This window comes from Lepidochelys kempii, chromosome 4 (genome assembly GCF_965140285.1).
Source record: "Lepidochelys kempii isolate rLepKem1 chromosome 4, rLepKem1.hap1, whole genome shotgun sequence".
Taxonomy (NCBI): Eukaryota; Metazoa; Chordata; order Testudines; family Cheloniidae; genus Lepidochelys; species Lepidochelys kempii.
In genome coordinates, this window is record NC_136383.1 from 135,644,404 (window position 1) to 135,657,000 (window position 12,597).

A 12,597-nucleotide genomic window follows, 5' to 3' on the forward strand; every position below is an offset into this window, starting at 1 on the left:
TGTAATTAACTGGAATACATATAATAATGTAGAGCACATATGCAGCATGCTTTTCTTCCTCACTTTTCTCTCCCTGGGAAAGGTGAGCCAGTCATCCCTTTCACAGTGTCAGTTACACAATACTCTCCAACAGTAGATAAAGACACGCCTCGTGACCTTTCAAATGATAAGTGGTACACTGCTAGCAACATCTGACTGAAGGTTTAAAACGTCTGGTATAGCTGCAGCACTTCATCTACAAACAAACCATGTGACTGGAGCTATGACTTGAAACACAACAATGAAAAATCTGGTTAAAATAAGTTTGCTAGATGTATAAACGAGTAAAATACATTTTGTTTTCATTTACAGTTATTTACTTTTAATCATTTCACACTATTTTTTTTTAAATTAAGCTAATAAAAAAACAAAACCCCTTTCCACTGCATAAAATAAAGGTAGCAGCCCAAACTACAAAGATATCCATGATGAAGTTCCCATCCTAAAATCTCATCCTACTTACAGTTCAGCCACCATGAAAGTACAGAAAAAGTAGTATAAAGAATAGGAATTTGAATCCTGGAGTCTAAGAAGTATCTAATTGGCATTCTACTGAATATCAACAATATTCTGCACGTCTTACAAACACTACCATAAAGATTCAAACATGTTTTTGCTAGTTACTTCATAAATACCCCTGTAAAAAAATAAATTAAAGACAATCTCCGACAATAACTGCAACCCACGGAAGCACTTACCCCATCATAGAACTGAATGGAATCCATATGATTTTTTGAAACAGTAATGCTCCCATGATGGGGATGGGAAAACAGAATACCATCTGAAAAGAAGTATAATTTACCTAAAATTGAAAATGGAAAGATTATTCATGTATGCAACACGCCACTACTTAGCAATATCTATTGACACTTTTTTCAAGAAAGTCTATTCAAGTTGTACGACGTGATGTAACTGGTGTTTCAGTCCAATATATTATCTTATGCAACAAAAGCAGAAGTAACCTATTCCACAGGAAAGCAATCCAGATAGCATCTGTACATCTGTCCCAAACAGTAATTTTTACCAGATTTCTCCAGATGCTATCAGGGAAGGAAACACTTTAAGGAACTGCCCCATTATTTGTGTAAGTTCTAACCTCAGGAATCTCTTTAAATTATAATAAATAATAATAATTTTTTGCAGGGCTTTAAACAAACAAAAAAAAACCCATTAATGATTAACTGCAAAACTGAGAAAAACAGTGAATGCAGATTAGGAGAGATAAATAATGGACATGGGCATGGTTTCTGTGTTTCACATTTCATAAGAATTTTTATATACTTTTTTTATTATACACACAATTTATATCTATATGTAAAAATTTAAATATATATAAAATGTATTAACATGTTATTTTCTATAAAAGAGCCAACATCTGATACCTCAAGGAAAAATTTTAACCTATTAATGTCAAAATAGGGCCGACTTTGGACATGCTAATCTGGCCAGTGTCACTTTATATAATTACTATTTCAGCATAATAAACGGCAGGGAACAAGTTCTATTTTTCTTTCACCAATCCCAAACATCACTTTTGCTGTTGGTAGATATTATCTGCATATGTGGAGACTATCAAAGATTATAAAATCCAGTTCCTTTACTTTATTGGCAGACACACTTATCTTCATATGCAGAATAAAAATCTATCATTTTGGTCAGCAATTTTCAAACTTGCTCGTGATCCAGTAACAGTCAGTAGGTCACACAGTACTGTCTCCCCCTCCTAGTTTCCAGCTGATTTTACAGGCATCAAGGCTCTTAAGAAAACCTGGATGGCCTGTGGAAGCAGCTGGAAAGAAGGAGGAGACAGCCTAGTTTTCACAACAGTTAAACAAATGCTGTTCTAAGGAAGGAGCTCAGCTATTAAATAAGAGAAGGAAAGGAACCACAAGCTGACATAAACAAAACTGCTTCTGCTAGCTATAGCAGAAGCCAAAAGAGACCAGGAACTACCAATGGGACCAGAGCCACTATTAATAGCCATTCCATCCGGGGGCAGGGCAGCACTCCAGAAGAAAAGCACATAGGAGGAGGAAGAAAAGGAAGAGAAGTAAAAGAATGTTCAAGAGGAGTAGGAAGAATTATCTATTTCTCTATGGAAGGGAGAGACTAAATTGAGACAAAAGTAAGGGAGAGAACTGAAAGAGAGGATTAAATAGGATATACATCACACACAGTCTACCAAATTATGGTATAATGAAACAATAGATGTCTTAATACCTTCTCTCTTGAAAGAGAACAAAACGGAAGTTTATGGATACAAAATCTTTAGCATTCTATTCCAAAAAGAAAACACCAATACAAAACAAATTAGCAGGTTTCAAAGTAGGACTTTCATAGTACAGGTAGGTAGTTGAAGTGACAGATCAGTCATTGTTTTTGTGAACACAATTGACAGTTCAACTTCAAAGATTACAATTAATGGGAGAGAATACTGGTTTTGAAGTTTGTATTTATATTTTCTATGTATAAATGCTCTCTAGCATTCCTCTTAAGCCTGTGACTACCATACTGAAAGTTCAATAAAATGGAACACTGTTGATGAACACAATAGGGAGACTAAAAAAATACAAGTTTAAGGCCAGAATGAAGAGCACAATGAAAATAGAGGCACACAATCTAGCCTTTGACTGTGTATTAGTAATCCATGTCTTGAGACAATGGCATTTACTGTTCAATAAAGTGGCAGGTTGTACACAATTACACAGATGTCAGACTGTGGGTGTTTGGGAACAGCTTCATTACTCCCAAGGCTAAAACCAAGCACATTGCAGAGTTAACATGCCTTTTTCTTGGGTGGTTGAGAAAAGAAAGCAAGACATGTGGCTTGTCACAGAAGACAGGTGTCAAAACAGCGGACAAGTCAAAAGGAGGTAGTAAGTAGGGGAGTGAATTATTTTGAGGGGAAATTCTATAGCCTCCATTATGCAGGAAGTCAGACTAGATGATCACAATGGTTCCTTCTGGTCCTGGAATCTATGAATCTAAGATTAGAGCTTCTGGAACAAAAAAGTAAGACCAGAAAGAGACTAGATTTAGCCTATATCCAAATGCCTGGGGTCAGGATAACTTCCAAGTCACCTAATTACCTCACACAAGACCAGTTTGATATCATCCTACTTTCACTTTTATCCAACTCTTAATATGGCAAAGAATGCACTTTAAATTGGCAAGATCCTGTTAATGTATTGGTTCAAAATAAAAGAATTCCTAATCACCACAAATATAATCCTGAAACAGGAGGAAACTTTTACCAACAAATAGGAATAGAAACCATTTATACATGGAAAGAATTCTGAAAAAATATTTTAGATTTAAGTTTGAGTGAATTTAATCTTCATTAAAACAAGAGACTCATCGCACTGAACTGAGCCAACCACACGGTATCCAGGTACTACAGAAGTTTTCCACACAGCTCTGCCAGCTAATGCAATTCAACTCTGAAATGTTCTAATCCTGGTTCTCTTACTTAGGCACAAAGGGCCAGTCATGCTGAACTGTGCAGTCATCTGGCAGTGTGAATGGCTGGGGATGAGGAGGCCAAGTTCATGTTCCCTTGCTACATAAGCAAGAAATTAAATCAAGTCTACAGAGAACGTGCAGTATAATAATCCCCAGTGCCATCTCCTTGTAGGTCCCCACCTCAAAAATTATCAAAAAAGATTTAATCTAACAGATCTCACAAAATAGAAGAACATGCCATTTGGCAGACATTGCTGAACAGTTTAAAAAGAACAAACCCAAAACCACTATTATTCTCCTACCATGCTATAAAGAGACCCAAACCTCATTTTGCACAACATTGCTATGCGTGGCTTAATACATTTCTCCACCTTGTAGTCAGACGTAGTCACTCTAAACTCAATCTTGCAATCTGAAAATTATTAAGTACAAGGCACATCATGCTATTTTCACCCTATCTCTGTATCTACTACTAAATAAGATGCTGAACAGATATTCCTAGACTGCCGCAGGACTTTTTTTTTTTTTTTTTTTCCCCAAGTTTTCAACTTCTGCCAAGCACTGGAGAAGATGTAAATTCTCCAGTATCTTTATCTCGTATTTTGGCAATAATAAAATAAAATTCGTAATAAAATTTCTCCTCTCTGGACAGAAGGACAAAGTGAATTTACCCTAAATATCTTAATATATAAATTATAGTTTTCTGCTTATGAACATACTGGTTTGTGAGCCCCCAGACTTAAAATATGAAAAGAAACAAATGAAGCAGAGAATATCAATATAATGCCAGGGAAAAAAAGGAAAAATCCTCTCAGTAAAAATAGCACTATTCTGAATTTGTTTCGTGCCAAGCATAAGTATACCATGTATATATAATCTGCCTCATGTGTAGCCTGTCAACCCAAAGAAGAGCCTAGTTCACTACATGATTAACATCTTCTAGAACTGTGTAACTACTTAGAATGTTGAACTGTTCTTTAACACTTACAAAAGACAACAAAAAACTCACCTTCCTCAGGCATGGCCTGTGAACTGCTAGAATAAATATATGCTCCATCACCTCCTGTGAGGAAAGTGCCTAGGAAGGATTCATCTTCCTAAAAAGGAAGCAAAATGTTTTACTGTAACATTATAGACTATATAGGTGATGGAGACTATTCATTCTGAACCTGACCAAGTTTTAAACATTAGATTTACATTACGCAGTAAAAGGATGGGTTTGCATTAAAATATACCATCCCTCAAAAAGAGAAGTCCCTTTTGCCCTTCTATGGTGACTCTACAAATGCAAGTTAGAAGATAGTACTCAGATATAGAAGATCTCTAGTTTTGTGGACAATACTTTTTCTTTCATTAAACAGCTGCTGGCATTCAAATTTATGAGACAGCTACTGCTGAGTGCATAATAGCTGCTCCATTTGCCTACATAGTCACTATATTATTATTTGTTGTTTAAGTACCTGGATTACAAAAAATGCTATATAAAACCAAATTCTGTTCTGTAAATACATTTCTGAATAAAAATAAGTACTTTTAATAAAAATATAAAAGCCTAATTGATAAATAGTTTTAGAGTTCCTGTCAGACAATTAAAGGACTAAATTACAGAAAAAACAGATATAGCAAAAACAAGTAAATGGTAAAGGTTTAAATTGAGAGAAGCTAGATCAGTGCATTAGACCCTTTCTCATTAACTTTGTAAGTATTGCACCTAATCTCTGCATTTCCGAAGATAAGGTGGCTTTTAATGGCACAACAAAGGTCTGGAATATCATTTTAAAAAATGCTTCCCCCACACACAGTTTTGTAAAATAAAACCTATTAAATTATTTTTCACATTCACAGAGCATAGGCTTTTCGTTTTTATATTATCAGTCGACTGAACCAAAAGCATGTTATACAGTTTAATAGGAACATAAATCACAAGAATATACTTATATTGAAAGGTTAGGCAACTGCAAATTAAACCACAGATGAAAAACTCAAGATTTTTGAGATATTTCCAGATGCTATACAATTTTGTTCATACTTTATATGCATATACACACTCTATATTTATTTATTTTAGGCATATAGCCTGTTATAAATTAAAAAAAATATGTATATTAGTATTGGTCTTTTCAATACATATTTTTGATAACTGAACTCAAGGGGTAACATTATTTAAAACCAAAATTCCAAAGAAGTCTGATTAATAGAACTCTTTTTGGTGTTAGTTTTTAGCTGCGTGTTTGCAGTAAAGAAACCTAAAACTGAGTTTCTGTCATATTCACTGACGTAATCTGTTATTTTTGTACAATGTAGTTTGAAGGCGGGGGGAAAAAAACGGGAGAAAAAGAACAAACTTCCTTATATACAAAAAGACAAACCAAATAATACATTATGCACAGTCCATTATACGAGGACATGTTGTTTGAAGGGCTGTTGATTAATTGCAGTTAACTCACGTGATTAACTCAAAAAAATTAAACGCAATTATTCACAGCTTTAATTGCACTGTTAAACAAGAGACTACCAATTGAAATTTATTAAATAGGTTGGATGTTTCTCTACATTTTCATATATATCTTGTATTCTGTGTTGTAACTGAAATCAAAGTGTATATTTTGATTACAAATATTTGCACTGTAAAAATGATAAAACAGAAAAAATAGTATTTCAATTCACCTCATACAAATACTGTCATGCAATCTTTGTCCTGAAAGTGCAACTTACAACTGTAGATTTTTTTTTTGGTTACATAACTGCACTCAAAAACAAAACAATGTAAAACTTCAGAAGCTACAAGTCCACTCAATCCTACTTCTTGTTCAGCCAATCGCTCAGACAAACAAGTTTGTTTACATTTACCGGAGATAAAGCTGTCCTCTTCTTATTTACAATGTCAGCAGAAAGTGAGAACAGGCCTTTACATGGCACTTCTGTAGCCAGCATTGCAAGGTATTTACGTGCCAGATATGCTAAACATTCATAAGCCTCTTCATGCTTCGGCCACCATTCCAGAGGACATGCTTCCATGTAGATGACGCTCGTTAAAAAAATAGTGCGTTAATTAAATTTGTGACTGAACTCCTTGAGGGAGAATTGTAGGTCTCCTGCTCTGTTTTACCCACATTCTGCCATATATTTCACGTTAGGGCATCTCGGATGATGACCCAGCACGTGCTGTTGTTCGTTTTAAGAACAATTTCACTGCAGATTTGACAAAACGCAAAAAAGGTACCAATGTGAGATTTCTAAAGATAGCTAGAGCACTCAACCCAAGGTTTAAGAATCTGAAGTGCCTTCCAAAATCTGAGAGGGACGAGGTGTGGAGCATGTTTTCAGAAGTCTTAAAAGAGCAACACTCCGATGCAGAAACTATAGAACCCGAACCACCAAAAAAGAAAATCAACCTTCTGCTGGTGGCATCTGACTCAGATAATGAAAATGAACATGTGTCTGTCTGCACTGCTTTGGATGGTTTTCGAGCAGAACCCGTCATCAGCATGGAAACACGTCCCCTGGAATGGTGGTTGAAGCATGCACATCTGGCATGTAAACATCTTACAACGCCAGCTACAACAGTGCCACGAGAATGCCTGTTCTCACTATCAGGTGACACTGTAAACAAGAAGCAGGCAGCATTATCTCCTGCAAATGTAAACAAACTTGTTTGTCTAAGTGATTGGCTGAACAAGAAGTAGGACTGAGTGGACTTGCAAGCTCTAAAATTTTAGATGGTTTTATTTTTGAATGCAGTATTTTTATACATAATTCTATATTTGCATATTCAACTTTCATGACAAAGAGATTGCATTACTGTACTTGCATTAGGTGAACTGAAAAATACTATTTCTTTTCTCTTTTTACAGTGCAAACACTTGTAATAATAAATATAAAGTGAGCATTGTACACTTTGTATTCTGTGTTGTAACTGAAATCAATATATTTGAAAATGTAGAAAATATCCAAAAATATTTAAATAAATGGTATTAGATTATTGTTTAACAGTGCGAATAATCGCGATTCATTTTTTAATCGCTTGATAGCCCTAGTTATTTTTGATCAGATCTTGAAAGCATCACCTTTATGTTTTGACTAAATAAGTTTACCTTGAATTAGCAGTTAGTTTAAGCAGTATATCATTACATACCTTCACTATTTGCTGTGCCTTTTCAGACAGTTTCACTTCATTATCTTCAACCTGCAGGCAAAACCAAATCGCATTTTCCATTTATATTCACAGTGAATGATCGATCTGATTTTAAACTTGCTTTAATAATTAAAATGCTGCTCAGTCATGGGAAACAAATGCCCTTTATACAGCTTTAGTAACAGCACTAGGTGACTAATGATATTCAAAGGTGGGGGTCCAGATTCTGTGCTTTAAGCAACCTTTGCACCTTTCCAATTCTGCGCTGCTGTGGGGGCCAAAACACGGCATAACTTTGACATCCAAGGGACTGCTCCAGTTAAAGCAGCCTCTAAAGGCCAAAGTGGCATAAAAGGGCTGGAGAAAGGAGAATCCTTCCTCAGATAATTTTTAGCAGACTCTCTCCCAGGGATCAGATCCTCAGCTGATGTAAATCAGCATGGCTCCACTGACTTCACAGGAACGACGCAAACTGAGGATCTGGCCTCAGACCTCCAATTTTGTAGGAGCAGTTCTACACTGACAACAAGTCACATTAGCTATCCAAGTGCTATAAAATGCCCAACAATTAATTCACTTCTCAAAAATCAGACCTGTCAGCTTGGATAAACCGTACAGCAGTTACTTACATGTACATTTAAGATTGATGGAATGACTAAATACCTTCAGCATAAGCCATTTTCAGATTCTTTAAAAGGAATGTTACTTACCAATAAATGGAGTTAGAGTATTCACACATACTTTATATGTTTATATTTACCTATTTTTTCTTCTAGTGGAATGCATTTACAAAACTTACAGGGTATGAAATACTTAAGTTGCACTATACTAACCAGCCAAGAAACATATCTTGGGATAGCTGCAGTAAGAATGATGTAGCTGGTTTCTGTATTAATACTGCCATCTGTCGGAAAGCAAATGTCAAAAATAAAACAGAAGTATTATTCCTTCTGAACTATTTACATACCTTATCAAACCACCTTATTTTCCTATTAGTCTCCACTACCAGCTATGAGGATTTCAAGTTGCTATTAGTTTACTTATAAACTACTGATTCTCTGAAGGATCGATCGGTGTTCCTTACATGACAAGGTTCTCAGCCTTTTCAGTACTATCACCCATCCATCAGAAATCCTGCAGAGCACATTAACAGTCCTCATCCCCTCCAGGATTCTTATTTGCCTTTCCCTTTTTGCCAATGTCCCTCAACCCTTCAGCTGTTTATTTTCTCTCTCTGACTCCCACTACTGCCTGAGCTGAACATGTTTTACCTTTTCCCCCCTTTCTCCTCTTGTGGAGCTGGGAAAGCAAGGAAAAATGGAGCCCAGCTTTGGGAAAAAACAGTCCTGACCAAGATTAAACAGAACACTTCAGCATACGTAATATTGGTATTAGGGTTTTGTTGTTGTTGCTGTTTTGTTTTATTTTTTAAAAAAGAGTTAGCAATCCACAAGAATCAGATAAAACCCTCCTCACATTGCAAAAAAAAGATGATCCACTTGGTTAGAACCCAATGTCTTGAGCAAATTTTCTATCTTATGCTATAGGAATTCTTAATACAAATGACTGTTACCAAAGCCTTTGGCTTTTTTCACTCTGGCACTGTGGAAAATATCTAGTGGAGTTTGAAGTTGGTTGAAGGTTACCTACTATCCTGTATTTTAAATCAAGACTGTTCTAAAAAACAAACAGAAGTTGCATCCACTTCATTTTTAATTTTCATTTACTCGTTTCTAGCTTTGAAATAAATATTACAGGATGAGAAAACTATATATGAAATAATGAAAGGTATAGAGAAGGTAAATCTGGTGCTTCTATTTGTCCTTTTTTATAATACAAGAACAAGTGAATATTCAATAAGACTGAAAAGCTGAGAAGGCAACTATGCATGAGAGTCTCCTGTCTAGCAATCCCATGAAGCTGATAGTGGAAACAAACGAGTCCCTTAGAGTAGCTGCAGAGAAAAAATGAATGCAATCTTGTCCATTAAAATTAAACAACCGGATTCATTAGATTACTAGCAAATTAAAAATTTTAGTTCGGTCTTTACTTACTAAAATCTTCAAAATAGCAGTGATAATATACAAGAAGTTATTTTACTACTCCATTTAATTACATTATGAATTGATAAAAACAACATTAAGAGATAGTAATGTGCATGAAAGAGCTTGAAATAGTTACCTTTTTCCTTTATAAAGATCTGTGATGCCAGAAATGATTCTGAGAAGACAACAGATCCCAAGCATCCTCTTCCTCCTAGCAAATCTGGAATGTCATATATTGTCATAGCCGCCTGTAGCAAATGGGAAGGGAGGAGAGGTAGGAGCGCCTTTTATAATTTTTCAATTTTTATCTAAAACGTTGTTAGTATCAAAGTTCAAATTTCAGCTGCGTGAAATATTCTACTTCCACACAGAATTGGACAGGGAGAAGCCAGTGATTTTAACAAATGTAACAAGAATGTGTGGCCTCAAATCATAATCTCTCAAATCTCACAGCTCAAACCTGAATTGTGTCTCAAACAGCTTCACTCTGCAAATGTAATCTTGGTACCCCTCCTCACTTCTAAAACATACTACCTAATTCTTAATCCCAGGTATAAACTAACCAGAACTAACCTAAAAACTATGTTAGATTACAGGGGAAATGAACAAGAACTGTTCAGTTCTATTAACAGAGTTCACATTTGTTTTACTGGAACATTTTAGTGAGATTATTGCTCAAGAGAAAACGTCTCTTTAGATTAAACTTAACTCTACTACCTTGTTTATCAAATAAAGCACCTACGAAAAAGGAACAATGAAATGTCTCATCCCATAAAACATTATACCAAGCCTCAACGCATGGACCCTATTTATGCAGGTATGGAAAAACAGAGGCATAAAAGCTGACAGCTAAGAGACTTTAGAACCAAGGGATGAACAAGGACTACATCAATTAAAGAGCAGCCAAATTAGTCACATGATAAAATACTAAACTGACTCTACCGGAAGCTGTTTTTTCCTAGTGTTATCAGTCTCATATCAAACTGTATAAAAATGAACTTAAAACCAAGAAAAATAATTAAATTAAAACTTCTATACCTAAGGTACAGAATAAGCACAAATAAGTTTCCAGTTTATGCATGTATCAATAAAAAGCATAACAACTGTTTGTGTTACCTTAGCTTGTGATTTCAATATTTTTTAGCATTTGGGTTTCTTGAGTGATTTGTAAGCTTGTGTGTTGCTTCAAAATGTACTTAAATTTTAACTACAAGTTAACAGAGTTTTTGATTGGGAATTCTTTAAAATAAGATGAGCACCACACTTGTGAACTAGGTTGGAGTAGAAGGTTCACAGGGTCTGAGTTGTGGAACTCCTGCTATGTAAATACTTTAATTCTGAAGCCAGAGCTTCATAGCTTCTCTCTCAAATTCCCCACGTTTCTCCAGGAAAGCTCTCCAACCCATTGCTTGGGGAAAAAAGGAGGGAGGGGGAGCAGCTCAAGACAGCCAGCTGTGCAGGGGAAGCAGGTCAGACATAACTGTACACACTATAGCTGAATTTTCAGTTTTGCAGGAAGAGAGAAAAAACAGACCCAAGATTTAAGTTGCCACTGCTGGCATATGTTCACATTAAGTAAGGAATCTGGACTTCAGTGTTACTACTGCATCTTTTGAAAATCTTGGTTGTTACTGTTCTTTAATACTTAGATCATCAAGACAGAGGTTACTTGCCAGTTGTCTCTGTACATTCATGCTTGTGGGATCACACATCCTCGCAACTAACTAGTTCATCACCAGGATATGCAATCCCACCAGTGTGAATGTGCAGAGACTGAAGAAGAAATAAATTACTGCAAAGGCTCTCACCCAAAAATGGTCCTAAATGCCAAAAATATTTGCATTTTTTTAAAAACAAGATTCATGCTAAGTAATTTCCAACCTTTTTAAGGATTTGTGTATTAGACCTAGGTTCTCTTGTACCCTAACCTACACCTTTCTACTTTTTTGTTTTCTTCCAACCCTGTTCTTTTGTTTGTTCTACTTTCCTTATCTTGTTTTCTTTGCTCCATTTGTTTGCATTCAGATTTTAAAAGTCTACCCTTTTTTGCACTTACTCCCCAGTGTCTTCCGTTTGTAGTAGAGCTGGAGAGTGCAGGAATCATGCCCCATTTTCTTTCATCTCCAATGCTGAAAAAAGCCTCACTCCGGGAAACACTGATATGCAGATTTAAAGCCAGAAGAGACCACTGGATCATGTACTCTGACCATTGTATAACACAGGCCATTAAATTTCACCCAGTTACCTCTAATGAGGCCAATAACTTGTGTTTGGCTAAAGTATATCTTCAAGATGGGGTGCCTTTCTAGATTTTAAGGCACCAAAGATGAAGAATCCACCTCTTCCCTTGGTCATCTGTTCAATGGTCAGTAACCGTCACTGTTAAAAATGTATAACTTATTTCTAATTTTCATTAGTCTGGCTTTAATTTCCAGCCATTGGTTCTTGTTATAAAAGAGTATTTTAGCATTTAAATACTAGCACTAATAAAACAAGTTTCATGCATAGACCTGAAAACTCTTCAAAGAGATAAATATCATCCCTATTTATATATGGTGAAATTAAAACAAAGAACTTAAGTGTCTTGCCCAAGACCACACAAGTACAGCAAGGATAAGAACTCTGGTTCAGCCAATGGAATCAAATTCAGGTCTCTCAAGCCCAAGTTCTCTGCCCTATCTATTGGGCCAAGCTCCCAAACCACATCAGGAGCTAACCAGTTCTTGCATCCAAAAGCCATCTACCAAAGACGACAGAGATTTGCTGCTGTTTACTGAACTCAAAAATCTTACAAAAATAAGTCTATCTAATCCCTTACTATATCTTTTGAGATCTTAAGTGATTTTTTTTATAAAGAGATCTTTACATTTATATATAGCAGTTCACTGCAGTACAGATTATCATCACATTTAGAAA

At 35.6% G+C, this 12,597-nt stretch overlaps 1 protein-coding gene across 6 annotated transcripts in view; it reads right to left on the reverse strand.

The window, feature by feature from the left end:
- The window catches only part of DNAAF9 (dynein axonemal assembly factor 9), a 134,598-nt gene that overhangs the window by 51,118 nt on the left and 70,883 nt on the right, over positions 1–12,597 (reverse strand). For all 6 annotated transcript variants that reach the window (XR_012158784.1, XM_073342971.2, XM_073342970.2 and 3 more), the window contains 5 exons: positions 9,818–9,929; positions 8,470–8,540; positions 7,637–7,687; positions 4,511–4,598; positions 738–841 (listed from right to left, as the gene is read on the reverse strand). Coding sequence is in view for 5 of the 6 variants with exons in the window: in XM_073342971.2 (XP_073199072.1) it covers positions 738–841; positions 4,511–4,598; positions 7,637–7,687; positions 8,470–8,540; positions 9,818–9,929 (426 nt within the window). In the remaining variant the exon portion in view is untranslated. The remainder of the gene's footprint in view (positions 1–737; positions 842–4,510; positions 4,599–7,636; positions 7,688–8,469; positions 8,541–9,817; positions 9,930–12,597) is intronic.